The following is a 22,700-nucleotide window of genomic DNA, read 5'->3' as shown; positions in this document are numbered from 1 at the left end:
GGGTCAGGGGTTGGAAGTCCTCTGCAGTATCCCAGGAATCTGCAGGTGGGCGGGGTCGGGGGTGGGGGGAGTCCCCAGTGGACTGTGGGAGCCTAGGACCCATTGATTGGGACAGCAGGGAGGGCCCGGGGCCGCTCTGCTGTGACAGCCCTTCTCTGGAGTCTGACCCCCACCCAGCCCCCCACTCTGGGTGTCTGTGTCCGGCTCAGGGCAGGCGGCTCCCGCCAGGTGGATGCCCCTCCACAGGTCCCTGGCGCCGTGGTCTCCCTCTGTGGCCCTGGGAAGTCTCCCGCCTGCTTTTGTAGCCAAGCGGTCAGTGTCTGTCTGCATTCCGGTCAAGGCCCTAGTGAGCCCCCTCTCCAGAAATGGAGGGCCCTGCCCGGGGCCAAGGGAGTCCTTCGGCACAGGGATCGATGACCCCCGTCTCCCTAGCCTTCCCTCTCCTGTCTGCCTTCCAGCCTGCCCTCCAGGACCCCTCAAAGCTGACCCCCACCAGCCTCCCGCAAGCAGCGCCCCGCCCCCACCTGCAGGGGACCGCTAGCTTGCCAGGCTCCTCGGATCACGCCTTTTAGGGTCACCCGGGCTGCTCCCTCCCCGGCCCCCAGCTCGGAGCTGCCCACCAGGGGTGGGGGTGGGGGTGGGGCTGGGGGCACGTTTTGAAAGGGACACTAACCTGCCCCGCCCCCACGCCACGGAGGCAGAAGCGCGGGGTTCGTCCCGGACCGGCCCTCCCCGCGCGCTCGGGGTGGAACCGGGCCGGGAAGCGAGGGCGCGCCGGACTCGCCGGGAAACCGAGGCCGGGGAGCACGCGGCCGGGGGACGGCGGGCGGCCCGCCCCGCGCCGCGCGCTCCCGGCGCCGCGCCCTCGCCCCGGCCGCGCCGGGGGCGCCCCGGGCGGCGGAGGCGGATGTGGGCGGGCGGCCGGGCGGGGCGGCGCGGGGCGGGGAGAGGGCGGGCCGGCGGCGGCGGCGGCGGCGGCGGCGGCGGCGGCGGCGGGACCGAGCGCGGCGGGCGGGCGGCCGGCCCAGCGCAGCCAGCGCAGCAGCGCAGCCGGAGGACGCGAGCCGGCGGCCGCCACGAGCTCCGGGCCCGGCGGCGCACGAGGCCCGCCCAGCAGCGCCCGCCCGCCGCCGCCTCCAGCCCGGCCCCGCCCGGCGCGCGCGCGGGGATGCCGAGCGGCGGGCGCCGGAGGCCCCGGCCCGGCTAGGCCCGCGCTCGGCCCGGACGCGGCGCCCGGTGAGTCCCCCCGCCCCCCGCCCCGCGCGCGCGCGCGCCGCCCGCCGCCGGGGCCCGGATTTCCTCCCGCGGCCCGGCGCTTTGTTCCCGGCCGGCGGGGCCCGGGGCGCGGGCCGCGCGCGGCCGGGGTGGAGGAGCGGAGCAGGAAGTGGCCGAGCGCGGCCTGGGCGGGGAGGGCGCGGGCCCGGCCGGCGGCGGCGGCGGGGGTGCGGGCCGCGGCCCCGGCCTCCCTCATGACCTTGGGGAAGCGGCCGGGGCCGGGGCCGGCGCGCGGGGAGGGGAGGCGAGGCCGGCCGGCCGGCCGGCCGCGGTGCCCAGGAGGTCCTCAGGGGCCGCTCGGAAAGGCTCGCTCCAGCCCTCGTTCAAGTTTGTGGGTGGGCCTTGGGAAGGAGACCTCGTTTGCCCCGAGACGAAAAGTTGTACGCGATGGCGAGGTGCCCGGGCCGGCCCTCCTGGGCCCCGCAGCTGCTTTCTGACCTGGGTGGGCTTTGGAGGTGCTGCCCACCCTCCCTGGCCGGGGCCCCGGTGGGCGCCTGGGGCTGGGCCCCCAGATTGGGGGAAGGTGGGGTAGCTGGTGAAGTGGTCGGTGAGCAGGCCGGGTTCCTGAGGACCGACCTGGTGGGCAGGTCACCACAGGGCCCCGCAGCCCGGCTCCCCGCTAGCCTTGACTGCTCTGAGCCCCTGGCCCGAGTGCAGGGCGGGGTGCACCCGTGGGGCTTGGTTCTGCCTCCCCCAACTGAACGTTTGGTTCATAGACCGGTGTTTGGAGAGAGAGTGAGGGGGCCCTTTAAGAGCACGGCAATGTTTTGGTTAGTTGTGACTTAAATAATACCAGCAGTGACACACTTTTACGGTAAAGGCGCTCACGGCCCGGTGGGGAACGGCCCTGCACCCGGAGACAGCCCAGGCGCCGGCTTGGTGTGTACGTTTCCGTGCAGATGCACAGCCCCTGTGTGTGCACAGATATATTTTTACACACGGGGCTCGACAGCTGTCTGACTCTGTCAGCAGCAGGCCCTGATTAGGCCAGGGTGGGGGCGGGGGACATCCAGAGGTCTTTGGGTCCAGCCCTCTGCCTCCAGGCCACACCCACTTGTGTCACCAGAGGGGTCCCCGCCCCCCCCACCGTCAGGAGTGCTGTGCAGGGGCTCAGAACCCTGTCCTTGGGGGTATCTTCAGTCTTGCTTCCTGTCGCTGCCGGTGCCCTGTTGCGCACGTTGGGCACCGTGTGTCTTCCCTGGCCTGGCATTAGACGCAGGCAGGGGGGTCTTCCAGTTCTTCTAAATTTAGCCTGAGACTGTCAGTGCCAGGCAACCTTCTCTGGGTCCCAGTCCCCTGCCTCAGGAGGCCAGTAAGGTCGAGGGAGAATGTCTATGCAGCTGTAGGTGAACCCATGCTGGGCTCCATTCCGGAGGTCCTCAGGGGTCTTCCTGGCCTGGGGGTCCCAGAGAGGAGTGTCTCTGGGCCTGCCCTCTGGAGGGCTAGCCCAGGACTGCTCATGGGAAGACTGCTCTTTCCCAGGATGCTCAGATTGATGTGTGAGCTGGGTTTTGAGGGATGCCTAGGAGCTCGTCCAGCCGGGAGTGATGGGGATGGTCGCTCGGGTTCAGTGGCCGAAGTATGTCCAAGAGAAGGCTGCTGGTGGCCACTGCGGGCGCCAGGGCCTCTGCGTTTGTGCAGGCACCCCCGTCTGTTACCTCCTGAATGCTGTAATTATGGGTCTGTAACCACCCTGGACTGGGTGCTTCTCACAGACAGGACCCATCTGAACCTCTCTTTGTCCCCAGCGCCGAGCCTGGCAAAACCAGGGATGCCTAGTACATGTTGGCCGAATGAATGAACCAGATTCAGACCAGCAGGGGTGCTGTGGTTTAGGAGGGCCTGGGGTTTCTTGAGGGGAGGTTTTTCTTATGTCGCCTCGGAGGGCTCTGGGTTCTCATTTGCGCCAGCCGCCTGGTCTCCTGGCCCTACTTTCTTCACACTTGAATTTCTTTTCTCTCCTAGGCTGGGGCAAGAAGGAGGAGCCCGGGGGGCCCTATGGGTGGGAACAGGGGCGCCCTCGCCAGGGGCTTGGGGAGGCCAAGCAGCTTAGAGCAGAGCAGTCAGAGGGCCTGCCTGGAGGAGGCGGCCTCTGCTGTGTTGGCAGCTTCGGGAGGCTGGAATATGCCAGGAGTGCCTTTTGGGGGCCGGGGTGAGGCCGGGGCATCAAGCTCCGAGGGCCTGGGCTCAGGTACCAGGGGGATTGCAGCCCAGGCGGAGGGGAGGCCCGGCCCCAGGGGACTGGGCGCCTGTCTGGTGTCGTGGCAGAACCATGCGCCGGGGGGGTGGCGGGGGGGGATGCGGCAGTGGCTCAGAAGGCCATGACGGGGGGCAGGCCACATGGGAGGGTGGGCCCCGACTGGGACCCTAGGTGCGGCGGGCTCCCTGGCCTCACTGTGGGGTTGGAGGAGTGGGCCCGGGCCGGACACAACCTCACACACTTCCCTTTGACTCTTCCAGAGGCTGGGTGCACTGGCTGGGCTCGGGGAGACCCTGCTGAGAGGGGACGGTGAGCGGCGCCCCGGCTGGCCCGGCCCTACCGGATCAGGGCACCATGAACGACGTGGCCATCGTGAAGGAGGGTTGGCTGCACAAGAGAGGTCAGTGCCCTCGGGGGCTGGGCCTGGGGCAGGGGTCCCTCGGGTGGCGTGGAGCCCGTGTGGGCCGGCCAGCACGGTGGCTGCCTGGCTGGGTCCCTCAGGCGGGAGAGGCACCGCCGCCTCCCTCCCTGCTTTCCTGGAAGGCAGTGAGGACACTGGGGCCCGTCCAAGGCCTGGCTCGCTGGCGGCCCGGGGCGCTGCCCGAGGGCTCCTGAGGGCAGGGCAGTGTTACTTGGCCTGGCCCAGTGCCCGCCTCAGGCCTGGGCTGTGGGGTGGGGTGGGGGTGGGGGATGGGGGGCTCCGCACCAACCAGGGGCCCGGCCCCGGTGTGTTTGGGCTGGGCCCGTGAGCCGTCCGAGCCCAGCGCCCGTCCCGCCTCTGCTGTCCGCGTGCTCAGGGCCCTGCGCCCAGGGAGGGGCTTGGCGGGTCCCGGTGTGACGGGACGTGTGGCCTTGGCCCCTCGCCCGCAGCCCCCTGCCCCGCAGCCCTCTGGGACTCGGGGGTGGGGCGTGGGGCGTGGACAGGCTTCATGTTTAGGTGTCCCCCGGGGAGTCACTCCCTCCTGCCCCAGGGCGGGGATTAGCAGCCGCCCCCTTCCTCTTCCTCTAGACTTGTTCCCTCCCAAGGCTTTGGTGAGCCCCGCTAGCTGGTTAGCCTCCCCTCACGGGTGCCCTCCGGCCGGCCGATGGCGTGAGGGTTCCCCCTCCCCGCCCCAGGATCCCACAGGCTGTTGGCAGGGGGAGCCTCGGCCACGGGGAGCAGACGGGGAGGTATGCTAAGGCGCCCGGCCGCAGGCTGGGTTTCGTGGGATGCGCGGGAGCCCCCAGGAGAGCAGGCTGGGAAGCAGCGGGGCCTGGAGCAGCAGAGAACGGGGGTCAGGGGCCGCGGAGGGGCTCGAAGCACAGGGTCCAGGATGTGGTCAGCCGTGTGCGGTCAGGGCTGGCTTCGGTGGCTGCGGGGAGGACGGCACCCTGGGCCTCGAGACGGAGGCCAGGAGGCCCCCGGGCCCCGTGGTCCGTGGGGAGCCCTTCCGCCTGGCTTCTCCCAAGAACCCCCCGCACGCGCCTGCCTTCTCCGTCCCCGCCCCCAGTGCTCACCTGCTGCCATCCCCGGCCTGCTCCCTGTGTCCTGTGCCTGGAGCCCCGTCACCAGGCCGGGCTCCGTCTGCCTCACCTGACAGCCCCGTCCTTCACCCTTCACCGGCCCCGGGCCTTTCTTTCCTCCGCGCCTGGCCGCAGCACGGGAACACGGTCCCCTACCTGAACCAGCAGCGAACAGTTGTTGACTGACTGTTAGATTAAGATGCTCCTGGCCCTGTTGCTGGGACGTCCCCCAGCCGGGCTGGAGCAGGGGCGCCTCTCTGACCCCTGGGTGAATTTCAGGTTGCCCCTCAGGGCACGTGCCTTCTGAAGGGGCGGGAGGCTGCGGTATCGGGCCGGGGTGGGGGGGGGGGGTGGCCGTCCGGAAGGCTGGGTTTGGATCTGACCCGGCTGCTTTGTCGCTGTGTCCCTCTCCAGGGGCAGATCTGTTGAGCTCTTCGGCCCTCGGTTTCTCACGTATGTGACGGGAACGGTGGCAGGGAACGGCCTGGTGGACTCTAGGGGGCCCCCAGTCTGGGCACAGCCAGCCTCAGCAGCCTCACTGGGAGAGAGGGTCCGTGCTCCCTCCGGGAGGTGGGCATCCTGCTGGGGGGAGTGACCTCTGGGCTGTTTCCTGGGTGTCCTCATACTGTGTACTCTGGGCAGAGAAGCCACAGAGGACAGTGGGGAGTCCAGCCTGCGTGGGGATGCCCGGGTTTGAGTTCCAGCCCTGCGCTGACCTGTTCTGGGGTCCAGGCGAGCCCTCCAGGCCTCAGGGTCCCAGTGTGTCCAGTGGGGAGCCCGTCCCCGGGAGACTGAGTTCAAGCTGCTGACGGCTCAGAGGGTGGCTGGGAGGCAGGCTGGGCCGGCAGGGATGGTGGGCAGACGGGCGGCCCCAGAAACGGGTGGCTTCCCGACCGAGAGCTGGACATCTGGACGTGCGGACAGCCCGAGAGATAAGCAGACACCCCAGCTCTAGGTGGAGCCCCCAAGCAGTGGGCAGCTGAGCCCACGAGCCCCCAGCGCTGATGGCTGGAGCTGGGCTGAGCACCGCTCAAAAACTTGTGCACTCTCTTGATTCTTAAAGGCTGACGGTTTTTGAAAACGAGGCCTGCTCCAGGATGTAGGTCTGGCTGAGCTTGGCCTGTGGCCTCTGGTTTTGTCTTCAGACCGCTCTGTGCTGAGGCCACGGCCTGTCTGTGCAGCTGTTTTGGGACATCCCTGCCCGGTGGCCTCACTCTTGGAGCCCAAGCTGTGGGCTCTGTCTACCCGGCCAGGCTTGTGGTTGTTTTCCTGGGTGTCCCTGACCCACAGGCAGGCCAGCTGGACCAGGAGAGGGGAGGAAGGCAGTGAGGAGCTGGGCCACGGAGGCAGGAGGGGGCTCTGGGCCGGGGTGGGCGGCCCTGGGGACCCTTCTGCTCACACAGGCCGGCTCCTGGCCAGGAGGGTCTGGCCCAGAAGCGTGCTCGGCAGTCCTCAGCGGAGCACAGCCTGGCCCCCGGGGGTGGAGGGGTGGGATGAGGAGAGCCGGCCCTGAGGTCTGCGAGCACATGTGCCCAGCGCACGGGGTGCGGTCGTGTCTCCCTGCCCTCTCGCCCCCAGGGATGGTGCCGGCCGGGGCCCCGAGTTCGCGGAGCTTAGCAGGTCTGGTCCCTGCCCGTCTCCCGCCCTGCTGTGCCCCAGCCCTGAGCCCTTTCCCAGCAGGGATCCGGCCCTGTTTCCAGGCCGAGGTGGTCCGAGGCGTCCTGGTGGAGGTGGGCTCCTGGGCCGGTGGTTTCTCCCACCTCCTCTCCCTCGGTGGCAACTAGGTCCTGTCTCCCACCGTGGCCATGGCCGTTCCCCGTGTCTCACGTGTGGCTCTGATGAGGAGACCATGGTTTCCCCTTGCTGACACAGTCCCCTACCCCATCGCTGGTCCTGGGGTGCCCCTGGGGGGCTCCCCTTTGAAGGAGGCAGCGGCTTTGCTAGGCAGACACCAGGGGACCGGCCTGTGGGCCTGCTGAACGCACTTCTGAGCGCAGACCTCGGGTTTCCTGTGAAGGCCCCGTACTGTTGCCTGCACACGGGTGCCACCAGGGCAAGGGGCTCAGCAGGACCGCCAACGGTGGGTGTCACTCCCCTTACCCTGTGCCTCGGGCTAGAGGGCAGGGCCGCCCTGGGCCTCCTGGGCCTCAGTTTCCCTGTCCGTCAGGTGAAGGGCGGCCCCAGTTCCTGTACAGGTCACACCGATGTGGCTATGGCTTCCGTCCCAGCAGCCCCTTGGTCCGCGAGGCCGACCGCGCAATGCCTTGTGTCTGTGAGGGTCCGGAACTGCCCCTGGGACAGGTCAGGGCAGGGTGGCCGGGCCTGGGGGCGAGGGCAGGTGCCTAGGAGGGAGGGCCCCGAGGTGTGCTCCAGGGCCGCTGGGCCTGGCGTGTGGCCGTGGCCGTGGCCGCCATCGGTGGGGCTGTTTCCTGTTTTGTGAGCGTGTTGGGTTCTCCCTGTAGAACAAACAGCAGAAGAGGAAGCTGGGGCGATGCATGGGGGGTGAGGGGTCACTGCCCTCCTGGCCCTGGGTCCCTTGGCCCTTGCTGGTGGCCCCAGCGGATGGCTGTCCCATGGTGAGCCAGGCGCCGGGCAGGGGCGGAGGACGTGGGAGTCACGAGCCGGGGAGGGGTGAGGGGCCACAGGGTAGGCTCTGCTCCCTCCAGCCGGCCCTGGGTAGCACGTTGTGCAGGGGAGAGGGTCCCGAGCCCCCTGCCCAGACCCCCACCGGCCAGCGGCTCTCCGCAGAGGCCAGGCTCGGTTGCATCAGGCCGGGTTCCTAGAAGTGCTGTGGGCTGGCGCGGGGTGGGAGCTGGCCCGGCCACCGCTGGCGTCCCTCCTGCCCAGGCACACCCAGCCGGGCTCGGGGCCAGCGCCCTCCCCGCGGGCCCTCCCGTAACTGGAGCCCGTGGCTGTGGCTCCGTGCCTGCTCCCCAGGGCCACCCCACGGTGGGCACATGCCCACTGTTCCTGCCCACTCGACGTGCCCGGTCCCTGCTTGGCGGCCCCCCGGCCAGATCTGGCCCCGGACAGGCCGGCAGAGGTTCCTGGGGTTCCAGGCTGGGGTGGGCCGGTCGGGTGAGCCACGGGCCAGACCCGGGAGCCCTGCCTGGCCGAGCCCTCGCCTCCTCTCTCCTGCCTTCAGGTGTGTTTCTTTAACCATAAGAAATACTAGACCCGTATTTCGGGGGTGTTGCAGTCGACGGCCGGGTTTGGGAGGGGTTCCTTCTGATAACCCCGGGTGCTTGACCTAGATCTCCGGGCTCTGGATTCGGGTCCACAGATCCCCAGGTGGGCCCCAAGACCGCAGGCCTCTCTCCCCAGGCCTGCGACCCAAGGTGCCAGCAGATAGGAGTGAAGCTGGTGGACTGATGGGTGGGGGGCTGCCCCCTGGACCGTCCAGCCCCCTGGGATGCTTGTTCATGGAGGCGGGGCTGTGGCTGCCCCCTCACCCTCACCCAACCAGGTGTCTGAAGCCCAGCCTCCCCGAACCCCACTGTGGTGAGGCCAGGCGCACGTCGGACGGAGCGGGCAGGTGAGGCAGGTGACCAGCCGCCGGCTCGTGGAGGGAGACTGAGAATAGGCGGTGGGGAAGCCCACGCAGCCCCAGGCTGGAGCCGGGAGTGAGCAGGGCCATGGCAGATGGCGCCTGGGCAGTGGGGCTGTGGCCTTATCTGGGGGCGCTGAATAAGCACCCAGGGGTCTCTGGGCCAGGGTCTCTGGGCTGCCTGGGACAGGAGACCAGAAGCGAGACAGTGGGTGTGGGCAGGGGGCCCCCGGACCAGGGCAGGGGTCGTGGGGACTAAGCCACGTGGAGACGTCCCAGGGGGAGCTGGGACGTGTGGCGGGCAAGCTGGGACTAAGGGGCGGCCCCTCTGGCCTGCGTGGGGGTGGGTGCTCGGTGCCCAAGGAGGAGGTGGGGTTTGCAAGGACGATGACGTCTGGGCTGAGATGGTCGGCAGGCGGCTGCACCTGGGGTGGGGTGGGATGTGCTGGTCGGTGAGGGGCGCCGTCCCGGGCGCTGTATTGACGCGGCAGGCAGGGCCCGAGCAGCCCCCGGCACCGTCCCCCGTGTTCTGCGTCGACCTGTGTGCACTGGGCCGTGACTTTGGGACCTGCCTGCTTGATGGCAGAACCAGAGACCTGTGGGGAGGTCGGCAGGTGTCATGCAGCGAGCCTAGCCTGGGCCGCAGGACCGGGGTCTCCGTTCACCGTCTGTGACCTTCCTCGGGCCTCGGGGGCCCTGGGAGCTAGCGGGCACATCACTCCCTGCCCTCCCTGCCTGCCAGGTGGGCCTTCTGGGAGGGCTGGGTGGGATCGTGGGGGAGGGCCCGGCGAGGCTCAGGGGCCATGGGGGGGGGGGGCGTCTGCCCTCCACGTGTCACCCCTCTGCTGGGCGGGGGGCGGATGCCTCCTCTCATTCAGCCGTGCCCCTGGCCGGACCCCGTGAATGCTGGGCAAGGCTCAGTCTCAGGAAGCAGGTCGGTGCCCCGCGGCCCCGCCTGAGCGAGGGTGTGACACTGCCCGGCCCTGGCGCTCCTTCCTGGGGGCTCCCGGACCCTCAGGGTCAGCCTGTGGCCTAGCATCCTGCTGGTGGGACAGGGACGCGGGGACCGCAGCTTGTGCACAGGCAGAGGCCTGGCAGGCCGGCCCCCCCCCCGTCCCCCCCGCCCCCCCCGCTAGATGACCCACGCCGGGTGCCCGCCCGCTGCCTGCCCCCTTCCTGGTGGGCGGCGACGGATGGGCCGCCGTCAGCAGGGCTGTTTGCTCACTGTGCTGGAGAAGGTAAATGGACGCCCGGCAGCTGTCGGCCTGCGATGGATGTGCTGGCGGCAGGGGACCGCACGGTCGCCGCTGTCAGCTGGCGCCCGCTCCCCGGGCCTGCTGGGGCTCGCTTTGCTGTGGAGAAGCAGCCCGGTGCCGCCTGGCGCCCTGCCAGCCGCCGCCGCCCCCGCAGCAAAGTGTTTATCCGGCAGTTTCCCCGAGAACCGGAGGCTTGGAGGGAAGGTTCGCGGGGCTCGGGCGTGGTGGCTGAGCGGGCCGGGGCCTGGCAGCACGGTGGGGCGGGGGGAGCTCTGGGGCGCCAGGCCCGGGCTGCGCCGTGACTCCCCGCGTGCCCACAGCGTGGGTCCCAGCCCCCAGGTCCGCTGCCTGGGGCGCCCCGATCGTGACGTGGCTCAGGACCCACGGCTGGGAAGCACGGAGGGGACAGGCCCTCAGCCTCTACCCACCTCGTCTCCAGCTCCTGGCGGTATGGCCCCGGTGGGGTGACTTGGGCTACAGGAGGTCAGGATCTTCCGGCATCTTCCTGGAGATGAGCCGGCCCCAAGATGAGCAGGGCTATTAGAAGGGCCCTCCTAGTGGAGGACGCACGGGGACACCACGGCGGCCGGTGCCAGGAGCTGAGGGTCCCTTAGAGGCACAGGAGGAGGTGGGGGAGCCTGGCTGAGACTGCGTGTCCCCCTCCCCCCACCACCCCAGCCAGGACGCCTAGGGCCCTCCCTGGGGGTGGACCGGCCGCGAGTGAAGGGCTGGGGGGAGCATGGGTCCCCTTCTCTGGTGGCAGGCGGGGCGGGGTCTCTGAGGGCCAGTGTGGGTCTCTCCCCCACCCCAGCCCAGAGCTGGGCTTCTGAGAGAACCCTGCCCGTCCCACCTGCCTCCCAATTTTGCCATGGCTCCTGTTTCCTGGCTGCAGGGGTGGGGGCCCTCATGGCCAGGCTGCCCAGCTGTGCGGAGGGGACCCTGAGGACGCCCCACGTGGGCCTTGGTCACGTGTCTGCCTGCAGTGGGGTGGGTGGGTGGGGAGCCCCTCCGGGAGACCCGGGCTGTGGCCGTGAGTGGCGAGGACCAGCGGTGCGCTGCACGGCTTCCCGGAGGTCACCCTGGCTGTGGGCCGGCATTTGTCCCCGGGGCAGTGGTGGGGACCCCCATTTAGGGAGCAGTGACCTGAAGGGCAGACTCAGGCCTCCCTGTTCGTCACCCGCCCGTGCCTGTGCCCGGAGTGAAGGCTCCTAGGTTCCCACCGCCAGCAGCAGCCGGCGAGTGTCTGTCCCCACCCCAGCCCCCGTGGCCCTAGTCCTGTGGCTGAGGACGGGGGTGGCTGTGTTCCCCCTTCGTTACATCCTGTGTCACCCCAGCCTCCTCGGGAGTGAGCAGGGCTCCGGCCCCCCATCCGCCTGGGCCGGTCGTCTGGCCCGAATCCTGTGTGGGCTGAACTCACCCGGATGCAGGCCACAGCCCAGGACGAAGTCAGCACTGCCTCGGCCCCCAGGTGACCGCCTGGCTGCACGCGGCCGGGCAGAGAAGGGTCCGTGTGTCTCAGAGCCTTGGCCCCAGCCTCCCCTGCCTCCCCAAGGGCTCTGTGGGCAGGGCTGCCCAGGCGAGGGGCCAAGCGAAGCCGCCTTCCCTGGCCCTCCCGTCCCACCCATGTGTCCTGTGGCTCTAGGGCTCAGCCACGTGGGGCGCGGCAGGGGAGCAGCTGGGGGCCGACCGTGGCCCCCCCCTCAGCGCCCTGGGTCAGGGGGCTGCTGGAGGGTCCGGTGGAACCACTGCCTGTTCTCCTGGGCCCCCGCCCAGGGCTCATGCAGACTGGGGGCCTGTCCCTCAGCCTCTTCCCCGCCAGGGCCGCTCCCTTGCCGCCCCCCCCCACCCCCCCGCCCCGCGCCCCAGTGCTGGATTGTAGAACCTTCCTGGGCCCGGAGTGGACCAGGTGCAGGGTCAGGTGGCCGGGGTGAGTCCCGGTGGCACCCCCTGTTCCGGGAATCCTGCGGCCCGGTGGGGAAACTGAGGCCCAGCCTGGCGTGTGGGCGCTGCCGAGCAGGTGTGCACGTGCCGACCGCGTGCACAGGGTGCGGGGCCGGGCGCGGTGGGGGCTGGCAGCAGTTGGTGAATCAAGATGGATTTTCGGGGCTGCGCGGGCGAGGCGCTCATCACTCTCCCCGCTCAGTTAGCGTCCCGGGGAGCGGCAGCTGGCGGGATGAGCGACACTCCATCAGGGGCCGACAGCTCCAGCCTGGCACGCAGGCGGGTGGGAGCGAGCGGCCCGGGACGGCGCGGGTGGGGGGCTGCGCACAGCCCCCGGCGCCCCGTCTGCTCATGCCCACCCGCTGCCCCGGCGGGAGGCCCGGCAGAGCCGCGTGGGCGGGCGGGGTCCCCGGCGGCCGGTCGGTCGGACGCAGCGGGTCCGAAGGGGGCCGACCCCAGCCTTCCACGGCCCCAGGCGGGGGCTCCGCAGAACCGGATGCGGTTGGGGCAGAGGGCGGGCCGCTGGCCCTCACGGGGGTCCTCGCCCTGACGGTGGGGGCGGGCCTGGAGGTGACACCCCCCCCCCGCCCCCCCTCCCCGTCGTGTGCAGCGGAGTGAGGGCTGGGTCACACCCGGAGGCCCCTGGCCTGCGGAGGCGGCTGGGCAGCGGGGATGGGGGAGGAGCACACTGGGAGCTGCCGGGTCCTGGGTGGGGCCTTTGCCCGTCCCCCTCCCCTGGGGCCCAGAGCTTGGGGACCCCAGCCCCCTCCCCACCTGCTGCCTAGTGGCCCTTCTGACAAAGCCATTGTCTAATTAGTAAGTTTTCTATCGTCGTTCAAACTCCTTGCTCGGCAAAATGTAAATGAAACGCTCTTTTTTCTGGGTGTCAGAATGAAAAATGACAGTCGCTAGAATGGCACAGAGGACATCTGCTTTGGCTCTTAAGTGCGGTTGCCTGCTTATGGCTGATGTGGCAAAGCTTGGGGGGAAACTTCCCCGAGCACCTGGGTGGCCCACGGGTGGGACGCGGTCGAGGGTGGCGGGTCTCAGCCTGCGGACCGCACGGACGCCTCCTGGGTCCGGCTTCCCCGTGGTGCCCAAGACTGTGCTCTGGGCCCCTGGGCAGGGCACGTGGTCACGTGGGCGGTGAGGGGCTGCGGGGGCCGTGCTGCATAAGGGCCCTTGGTCCCACTTGCTGTCCCCTGAATGCTGGGTGCCAGGCTCCTTCCCGTGGGCCAGGGAGGGGCCGGCTCTGGCGGGCGGTCCACTTGCCGTTGTGATGGCAGTAACAGTGTGGCCGACACCTGGCGGGACCGAGCGGGTGGGGGGAGCTCTTAGCCCTGAAGCGCTGGTGGGTGGCTGTAGCTGTGTGTGCTGGGGACCTCCTGGCCTGGCAGCGCCTCCTCCAGAAAGGCCCCCTGGATCGGGCCGGCCTCTCGTTAGCTGTGCCCCTTCCCCCACGTCCAGGTCCCCTTTCCGACATGGGGGCCGGCTCTCGGTCATGTCCCCGAGTCACGGCGTCCCGGGTGCACCTGTTCTGGCACAACCAGCTGCGAGCCTGCCACAGGGACGGGGCTCCGGGGGGGCCTGGGGACGGGGCCCAGCGGCCTCGGCCCTCACCGAGCACACGTCCGCAGGGGAATACATCAAGACCTGGCGGCCCCGGTACTTCCTCCTCAAGAACGACGGCACCTTCATCGGCTACAAGGAGCGGCCACAGGACGTGGAGCAGAGAGAGTCCCCGCTCAACAACTTCTCTGTGGCGCGTGAGTGTGCCCGCGGCCACCCTGGGGTGGAACCGGGGAGGGCGGGACAGTGCCCAGCAGCCCCCAGGCTCGGGTCCCCTGGGCCTCTGCGTTTGGGACCAGCAGCTGCCAGGGGCCAGGCTGGGCGGTGCTGGCTTTGCATCACCTTGGGAACTGGTTAGTGGATGCTTCCGGCTGCCGGGAGGTCTTCGTGCGGCGGCCCAAGGCTGGAGACCCCAGACCTGTTTGGGGCACTCTGGCTCTGGGGGACAGAGCCCCGCCCGGGACAGCCGGCTGGCTGGAGGCCAGCTGGCGCTCACCAGGGTCTCTCCACAAAGCCTCTGGGTGGGGACCCTTAGCTTCCGGGAGCCTCTGTCACCCCTAGAAAGAGCCCTCAGAGGCCTGGGCCCCGCAGTGGTTTCCTTCCACCCTCAGCAGGGGTGGGGTCGGCAGGCACAGCACAGCCGGCCGCGGCGTCTGGCAGAGCTGGACGAACTGGGACCTCTTCGAACCGTGTGGCCGAGGCCTCATCCCGCACCTGTGAGGGGGAGACCTGGGCCTGGAGAGGGGCTGCTGAGCCAGGCAGGCCTTCCTGTGGGGTCTCTGTTTCCACCCTGGAACCTGGCTCTGCCTTGGGGCCAACCCAGGACCCAGGCCGGGTGGGGGGCTGGGAAATGAGGGATGGGCTCATCAACCGGCCGACCTCCTGGGTTCCTCTTGGGACGCCATCAGGGGTACTGAGTGCAGTGCCCACCGAGGGGTCTGCCCCCCTCCCCCGGGCTTCTTCATATACCCCGTCTCTGGCCGGCTCTGTCTTCATTCAGCCTGGGAGCCTGGGGCTGCCCCACGTCGCCTGGTGCAGGTTCTGGTCTGGGGTCTCAGGAGGAGGAAGCACAGGCTGATGGGGAGGGACTCGTGGCTTCCGTGCCTGTGGGTATGGCGGCGGGGAGGGGGTGTCCTGGCACCTTGGCTGTCCTGCCCACCTTCCGGGGTGCCCGGCCCTGTGCCGCAGGGACAAGGGGCGTGGCCAGCACACCCCACCCCCAGGGCTTCTGTCGGGCAGTCGCTGCCTTTCCGTCCTCCAGCCTGGGGGTCTCCCAGGGGGGGCTTTACCACGACCTGGGTCCGGCGAGTCCCGCCTCTCCATCCTCAGGCTCCACAAAGCGGCTGCGAGAGTAGGAGCCCTGGGGTGAAGGGAGACCAGGGAGGCAGGCGCCGCTGTCCCCTGCGGCCTGGTGGCCATGCAGGGGACCTTACTGCAGTGCCTCTGGGCTGCCCCCAGCGCCTCCTTGTTTGGGGCCAGGTGGGGCTTCAGGAAGGAGGCCTGGCTGGGGTGGGGCCGGGTGCCACCGTGCTGGCAGGGGCATGAGGGGCCCCAAGGAATGTTCTGTACAGGCGGAGCGTGGGGGGATTGAGGGGGACTCTGCAGAGGCGCACGGGAGGTGGGCACCCTCCAGAGGGCTGCCTGAGCAGAGCGGGAGGTACCGGGGCCTCGAAACCGGGCCGCGGTCCAGCTGGAGCGCCAGCCAAGGAGCAGAGCCGCACGGGACAGGGGCTTATCCTTGGGGAGGGGTTCCGGGGCTGGGGAGACCGGTGGTCTCCGAGGGGCGAGTGGGGGGTGGGCGTCAGCACCGAGGAGACCGCCACGGGATTTTCCAGCCCCCACCCCTGTGTCAACACAGGCCACCGTCCCCACGAGGCTGGCCCCAAGCCCCTCCTGGCACCCGGCCCTGGTTCACCTCTTGCTTACATTCTGCTGAGCCCAACCAGGGGCCCTCGAGGCCGCCGGGGCACAGGCACCGGCATGTCGGAAGCCCCTTCACGGGCCCCGAAACCCGTCTCCACTCCCACAGACGGAGCTGGCATGGCCTGGGATTTCTCGGCACCCCCTACTGGTTCCCACCCCTCTGGGGGCTTGGTGCATCCCCACAGCCCCTCTGCTCCCGGTGTGCGCGTGCCCCAGGTGTAGGTCTGGGTGCTCCCGGTGTGCGTCCGGGATCCCTCCGGGGGGTGGTGGTGGGGTGTCGCCACTGTCCGGTGGCTGGGTACGGTCCGAGCAGCCTCCAGGGAGGGTCATCCGCCGGGACAGGCGGCCCCTGAAGGGTGAGTGGGCACCGGCCTCCGCCCTGGGGTTGGCCCCGCTTGGAGGGGCAGGGGGCCGGCAGTCACGGCTGGGAAACGGCGGGAGGTTCCTGCTCCGAGGCCAGCTGCCTGCCCTCCCGGGGACATACTCCCCACCCTCTGTCCAGTCAAGTGGTGTCCTGGCGCACCACACGGGCTCGGCGACCAAACGGCCAGGGGAGACGGCCCGGGGCTGAGGAGACCCAGCCTCAGCCCGCCCCGCAGGGGCGCGTCTCCCGGCGGGAGCGCGGCGTCTGGGCTGGGACAGGGGTCCCGGCTCCGTTTTGCGGTCGGGGAAGCCAGAGCATGGAGCGGGGATGGGACGGGACTTCCCAGGACCCGGTGCGGGGGGGGGGGGGGGGGGCAGGGGGGCTGTGTGGGGCGGGGGGTGTGCAGAGGGACACTCACGTGCCAGCCCCGCCCCCAGAGTGTCAGCTGATGAAGACGGAGCGGCCCAGGCCCAACACCTTCATCATCCGCTGCCTGCAGTGGACCACGGTCATCGAGCGTACCTTCCACGTGGAGACCCCCGAGGAGCGGTGCGGGACGGACACGCGGGGGCGGGGGGGGCCCCTGGTGGGGTGGATGCGCCAGCCTGCGGGGGGCCAGGCCTCGGTGTCCCCCAGCATCTGGGCCTGGAGCACGGGGCCTCACCCGGCCGCCCTGCAGGGAGGAGTGGACCACCGCCATCCAGACGGTGGCCGACGGGCTCAAGAGGCAGGAGGAGGAAATGATGGACTTCCGGTCGGGCTCGCCCAGCGACAACTCGGGGGCCGAGGAGATGGAGGTGTCCCTGGCCAAGCCCAAGCACCGCGTGGTGAGGCACCCCCCCCCCCCCCCACGGGCAGCACGGCGGGGGGCGGTGAGGGGCAGGGACGCAGGACCCCCGGAGGGCCGGGCCCCCGTGCGGCCCCTGACCCCGGGCACCGGCCCGCCGCCCCGCAGACCATGAACGAGTTTGAGTACCTGAAGCTGCTGGGGAAAGGCACGTTCGGGAAGGTGATCCTGGTGAAGGAGAAGGCCACGGGTCGCTACTACGCCATGAAGATCCTCAAGAAGGAGGTCATCGTGGCCAAGGTAGGGCGCAGGGCCGGGTGGCCTGGGGGCGGGCGGCGGGCGGGCGGCTCACCTGGCCCTGTCTTCCAGGATGAGGTGGCCCACACGCTCACGGAGAACCGCGTTCTCCAGAACTCTCGGCACCCTTTCCTTACGGTGAGCCCCGGAGGCGCGAGCTGTCTGCGTGGAGTCCCCCGCCCCCGGCCTGAGGGACCCTCGTACCTTTCTCCCCACAGACCCCGGGCTTCTGTGCTTCAGGATTCAGGCCCGTGGGGGCGGGGGGGGAGGTGCTGTTTGCCGCCCCTGCTGTGCACAACAGGGTGGGTGACCCTGTCTTCCCTCTGCTCTGCCTGAGGCCCCGGGAGGCCCCCCCCCCCCCCACATGCTGACCCTCCTGCACACAACCTTCTAGCTGTTTCCCCTTTGAGGCTCCGGTCAGGAGGGTCTCTGTCCCCGGGGAGGTTCTTGGCCCAGGAAGGGTGTATGGAAGCTCTTAGAGAGCATCAAGAATGAACTAGAAGTTGTTTCCTGGCCGAGCCACCCAGGAAGGTGTGGGCGAGCTGGTCAGCAGTGCAGTGGACGGACAGGCTGCCGTTCGCCTGGGGGGTCGGGACCGGGCCAGGCACCACTCGGGCTCTTCTGGGGACCCCCCCAGGCCCGGTCACCCTCCGCCCAGCACGGCGTCCCCAGCCCAGGCGCTGCCTGACCCAAAGCGGCGGCAAAGCAGAGAAGCCCCTTCCCTCCAGTTCGTGCTCCTTCAAACGTTTCCTTGTGAGGCGTGACCGGCCGGCCCCTGTGGGGGTCTTACCTCGTCTCGCTTGCCGCTCTTCCCCTTCCCCAGGCTTTGTGCACTGCCCTCCCCCTACTCTGCATGCCCCTTGTCACAGGTGACGGAACTCAGGCCACGCACACTGGCTCCCCTCCTGCGGGCTCCCCACGGGATAGGGCTTGGGACCTGGAGAGTTGGGGACAGTGGCCTCGTGGCACAAGGTCTGGAGCTGGTCTCCTGGCCTGTGTTTCCTGTGAACGGGGCTCATCCCTGGCCGCCGGGTGAGACCCAGGGTCTGTCCCTCGTGGGGAAGACTTGGTCCTCCAGGCCTTTCCTTTTAAAGCAAGGCAGGAGGGGCGCCTGGGTGGCTCAGTTTGGCGTCTGACTTTGGCTCAGGTCATGATATCATGGTTTGTGGGTTCGAGCCCTGCATAGGGCTCTGTGCTGATGGCTCGGAGCCTGGAGCCTGTTTCGGCTTCTGTGTCTCCCTCTCTCTGCCCCTCCCCTGCTCATGCTCTGTCTCTCTCTGTCTCAAAAATAAATTAAAAAGCATTAAAAAAATTAAAACAAAATAAGCAAGGCAGGAAGGGGGTGCCAGGGTGGTGGGGAGGAGCCTCTCCGCCACCGTCCTGCTTCCCATGTTCGTGGCCTGGAGCCCCACGGCCCTGTAGGGAGGCCTCCACATGTGCACCGGAACCTGCTGGCCCCTACCCTGCCCGAGATCCGACCCGGAGCCCGCGCCTTCTTCAAGCACGGCTGGTGGGCGTCAGGGGTCCCGCAGGGCCACGGTACCAGCTCTGCCTTCCCCGTAGGCCCTGAAGTACTCCTTCCAGACCCACGACCGTCTCTGCTTCGTCATGGAGTATGCCAACGGGGGCGAGGTAGGCCGGCCTTCCGTGAGCCTTGGGCCACCTTCCCCGGCACAGGGACGGTGCCCTGCCTCCCCCCAGTCCCAGCACCCCCCCCCACCCCCCTCCGTGTGTCGGGGTCTTGCCCCGTGGACGGTGCCCCCCGCCCCCGGCCCCGAGCACTGCGGTCTCGCTCTGGGACCCTGACTGCGGCCCTCGTCCCCCAGCTCTTCTTCCACCTGTCCCGGGAGCGGGTCTTCCCCGAGGACCGTGCGCGCTTCTACGGCGCCGAGATCGTGTCCGCCCTGGACTACCTGCACTCCGAGAAGAACGTGGTCTACCGTGACCTCAAGGTGGGTGGGTGTGAGCAGGCGGGGCCGCGGTGGGGGCAGGGCTGGCGCTGACCCGGAGGCCGCCCCGCAGCTGGAGAACCTCATGCTGGACAAGGACGGGCACATCAAGATCACCGACTTCGGCCTGTGCAAGGAGGGCATCAAGGACGGTGCCACCATGAAGACCTTCTGTGGGACGCCCGAGTACCTGGCCCCCGAGGTGCGCACCCGCCGCGCCCGCCCCCCGCGCCCCGGTGACCCAGGACCCCTGGGCGGCCCGTGACCCTGTGCCCTGCGCCCCCCAGGTGCTGGAGGACAACGACTACGGCCGCGCGGTCGACTGGTGGGGGCTGGGCGTGGTCATGTACGAGATGCTGTGCGGCCGCCTGCCCTTCTACAACCAGGACCACGAGAAGCTCTTCGAGCTCATCCTCATGGAGGAGCTCCGCTTCCCGCGCACGCTCAGCCCCGAGGCCAAGTCCCTGCTGTCGGGGCTGCTCAAGAAGGACCCTAAGCAGAGGTGAGCCCCCGGCCCCGGGCCGGCAGGGTGCCGGCGAGCCGCCCCATCCCCCTGCTTCCCCTAGGAGCAGCTGGGCGCCCCCCGGGCCACGTGGCTGACCTGCAGCGTCCTCCACCGGGGCTGGCCGGGGCCGGACGGGCACCTGCGCCCGGACCGCGCAGCCTCCACACGTGCTCAGGAAGACCCCACCCGGTGTGCTGCACCTCCCTCTTCCTCCGGCCCCACCGCCCCGGGGCTGCGCCGTCAGCTGGCACTGTCCCCCCAGCCCACCCCCGGGATCGAGCTGTCCCCCTCACACGATCTCCCTGCTCCCTTGAGACCGTGCTGCCCCACCCCCCACCATCCCCCACCACCCGGGACCAGGCCGTCCCACTCGCTGTGCCCCCCCCCCCCCACCCCTCCCAGGATCACGCCGACCCTCCTGTACTGTCCCCCGACCCCCAGGGACCCCAGTGTCCAGTACAGTCAGGCATCCCAGCCTCACCCAGCAGGAGGAGGGGCCCCGTGCCAGCGGGCAGCGTGAGGCACTGACCGGTCTCCTCCGCAGGCTGGGAGGGGGCGCCGAGGACGCCAAGGAGATCATGCAGCACCGCTTTTTCGCCAGCATCGTGTGGCAGGACGTGTACGAGAAGAAGGTGTGTGGGGGCCTGGCGCACGGCCCCCATCCCCGCGCCCCCTCCCCAGGCTCGCAGGGTCTGCGCCGCGGGATTTCCTCCTGAACACTGTTCAGGTCCCCCTCCTGGTCCCCTGGAAGGAGCCGTGTGCACGGACTCCTGGAACACGGTGCCCCGTCAGGTGGGGGCACCAGGCCTTTTCCAGCCCCGCCGCTAAAGGCTGGCCTTTGCTCTGCCAGTGCCCCCAGTTATCTGACCTCAGACTCTCCTGCTGCAGGGAGAGCCCTACCCACCCTCTGAGCATGCAAACTGGGGGGAAACACAGGCCCGTGTGGCACATGGGAGGTCTCCCGGGAGCCAGGCAACTGCTTCCTGCACACATCCCTCTGTCCCCCGCCCCCAGGGACTTGGGAGCGCCGGGCCCTGGCCCAGGCCGGCGGGGTGGCCCGGCAGGCTCAAGAAGGCCATGCTAGGGCGTGCTGGGCGCCCTGTCTCCGAACACACTTCCCGCTGGTTTCCATCGCACCCTCCCCTGTAGGCCCGTCACAGGCCACACGCCCTGCCACGAGCAGGGACCCTGCTAGCTCATGAGGGCCAGCCCCGGTGTCCTGGGGGGGTGGGTGCTGGCCTGCAGGGCCCTCCTCCCACACGCACACCCCCTACAGTTACCTGTGCGTCCTCTGTCTCGGGGAGGCCTCTCTGCAGCCCGACTTAGCCAGCTGCACTGTGGCCTGGAGCGCACGTGAGGCCAGCCAGGCCCCGCGCTCAGGTGGGAAGCCTGGAGGGCAAGGCCCCAGCAGGGACGTGCGCAGGAAGGCCTGGCCTCAGCTCCTGGTGGGAAGTTGGGCAGGGAGGGTCCTGGGAGCCCTCTGGGTTTGGGGGCAGGTCAAGTTCACTTTGTGCCCCGGGGCACCTGGCTGGGGCTGGCACGGGCACGTGGCGCTGCCTGGCTGCGCCCTGGGTTCCCTCCCAGGGCTGCGGTGGGCTCTTTGGACCACTGCGCGGGAATACTACCCGCTGGCCCAGGGGGCTCCAGCGATGGGGGGGCCGGGATTGTCCCTCTATCAGGAACGATCAGAGTGGGGCCGCGGGCAGCTGGGCCCCATGGCCATGGTCAGGAAGGGGTGGGTGTGGCCCCTGGGGATGGGGCTCTGGGGCTGGGAGCCCACCGGTGTTCCATGGTGTCCTTGTTCACCCCCTTCCCGCGTCCGAAGAAAGCTACAAAAAGAGAAGAAAACCGGACTTGTCTCCTTCCACCTGGGGGTACTAGGGTCCCGCAGAACTGGTCACCTGCCGGGGCCTGCTGTGAACAGGGCCCGGCCTGCCCTTGTGGGGGAGGCAGGTCCGCAGGGCCCGGGCCACCGCCCTCCCCCGTGGCTCCTTGCTGCAGCCCCGTCCTCGGTCTCGCGCTGCCTGGAGACACGAAACCCTTCCTGGGGGCGGCCCCTGGGGGGCAGTGCAGAACGGGGTCTGTAACTTGCCTCCCCTCCCCTTGCCCCCCGCAGCTCAGTCCGCCCTTCAAGCCCCAGGTCACCTCAGAGACGGACACCAGGTATTTTGATGAGGAGTTCACGGCCCAGATGATCACCATCACGCCCCCCGACCAAGGTGAGGGATGCCCCACCCCCCGCCAACCCCCAAGTCTGTTTTCTCCCTTCTCTTCAAACCGAAGAAGTTAGAGGCTGCCCCTGGCAGAGAGGCCCACAGGGTTCACCGGACAGGTCCCTCTGGAGGGTGGCGATGGGGGCGGGAGGGCACCGTCCCTGTTCCTGGCATCAAGAGGGTCCTTTTCCCCAGCGCATGGTGGCCGCGATCCCGGCCCTGGGGTCTGAGCGTGCCGCCCACCCGCCCACAGGCGACAGCGTGGAGGGCGAGGACAGCGAGCGGAGGCCCCACTTCCCACAGTTCTCCTACTCCGCCAGCGGCACGGCCTGAGGAGGCCAGCAGCGGACTCCCGACGCCGGCTTCAGGGGACGGGGAGGAAGCCTCGCGGACAATCCGATCCCTAGTTCGTGTTGTGTCCGAGGGGAGCCGCCTCGGAGCGCGGTGGGAAGGCCTTCGTGCTGCGGGAGGGGCGGCCCGCCTGGGAGGGAAGGGGTCCTGCGGGTCTTTCTAATTTATTTCGTCTAGCTCTCCAGACGTGGCCTTGGCCTTCAGAACAATTAGATTCACGTAGGAAATGGTCGAGGACTTCTGCAGCCACGTGCAATTGGGGGCCCGGGAGGGCTCTGTCCCCGGCCCCTCCGTCCCTCCAGCCAGCGGTCCCTGGCTGCCACCTGTCTCGGCCCAGCCCCCGGGACCCCAGAAGCGCCCGGCGGTGACGCGCTGGCCCGGTTCCCTCGGCGTCCTGGCGGGGAGCTGCTCTTGAGTGGGGCCGGGGTGGGGGCAGGGGCAGGGGCAGGGGCAGGGGCAGGCAGGGCTCAGCCGGAGGCTGAGAACGAGGTTGCGATCTGTTGCTGTGTAATACGCTATCACATGCATTTGGGGTTTTTTCATCTTAGTGACAAGAGAGCCCCTCCCTCCCGCCCTCTTTTCCCTCTGGGGCACCTCAACGGTGTCCCCAGGTAGCACTCTTCTGTCGAGAAGCTTCACTGTCCCGCCACACGCCCCACGCCCTCTGGAGGGGCCTTCAGCGCGCCCTCTGTGCCTCCGGGCCGGACTCCGCGCTGCACGGGGGCGCTTTTTACATTCAACTTTACTATTTTTACTATTATGAGACTTTCCCTCCAAATTCTTCAATAAACACTGCTTTTCAACTTTGTGGCTTGTTCTGGTGGGTGGCGGGCGGCAGAGCGTGTGGGCTGGCCCACGTGTGTGTGGGGAGCACCCAGCCTCCTCCCCGCCGCCCCCGCCCCGGCTCCCCCTCCCTGCGGGACCTCCGGGGCAGGGAATCCACATCCCCAGCCGCTTCACCCCCTCACAGCACATCTGGGATCCCCGGGTCGAGGGGCGCGGGCGGCCCCCGGTGGCCGC

The 22,700-nt window shown here is 69.5% G+C and overlaps 1 protein-coding gene across 1 annotated transcript; it reads left to right on the top strand.

Moving 5' to 3' along the window:
* The first annotated feature begins 1,169 nt into the window (after window positions 1-1,169).
* Window positions 1,170-22,487, top strand: AKT1 (AKT serine/threonine kinase 1). Its single transcript, XM_042944455.1, has 14 exons — window positions 1,170-1,236; window positions 3,736-3,875; window positions 13,360-13,488; window positions 16,016-16,127; window positions 16,258-16,405; window positions 16,534-16,665; window positions 16,735-16,800; window positions 18,226-18,294; window positions 18,489-18,614; window positions 18,685-18,813; window positions 18,899-19,113; window positions 19,661-19,748; window positions 21,233-21,335; window positions 21,583-22,487. Exons 2-14 carry the CDS (start codon window positions 3,830-3,832, stop codon window positions 21,660-21,662), a joined length of 1,443 nt encoding a protein of 480 aa, XP_042800389.1. The 5' UTR covers window positions 1,170-1,236; window positions 3,736-3,829; the 3' UTR covers window positions 21,663-22,487.
* Window positions 22,488-22,700: the final 213 nt, after the last annotated feature.

Source organism: Panthera leo, chromosome B3 (assembly GCF_018350215.1).
Source record: "Panthera leo isolate Ple1 chromosome B3, P.leo_Ple1_pat1.1, whole genome shotgun sequence".
Classification (NCBI taxonomy): domain Eukaryota; kingdom Metazoa; phylum Chordata; class Mammalia; order Carnivora; family Felidae; genus Panthera; species Panthera leo.
Note: the sequence above shows the minus strand (reverse complement) of the source record. Positions and strands in the feature narration are given on the sequence as shown.

What these genes read in the sequence shown, in the direction of transcription:
- AKT1 (XM_042944455.1), top strand. Translation starts at nt 3,830, where the DNA reads ATGAACGACGTGGCCATCGTGAAGGAGGGTTGGCTGCACAAGAGAG. An exon ending in CAACAACTTCTCTGTGGCGC is followed by an intron (nt 13,489 to 16,015) that starts GTGAGTGTGCCC and finishes CCCCGCCCCCAG; the next exon opens with AGTGTCAGCTGATGAAGACG. An exon ending in CATCACGCCCCCCGACCAAG is followed by an intron (nt 21,336 to 21,582) that starts GTGAGGGATGCC and finishes ACCCGCCCACAG; the next exon opens with GCGACAGCGTGGAGGGCGAG.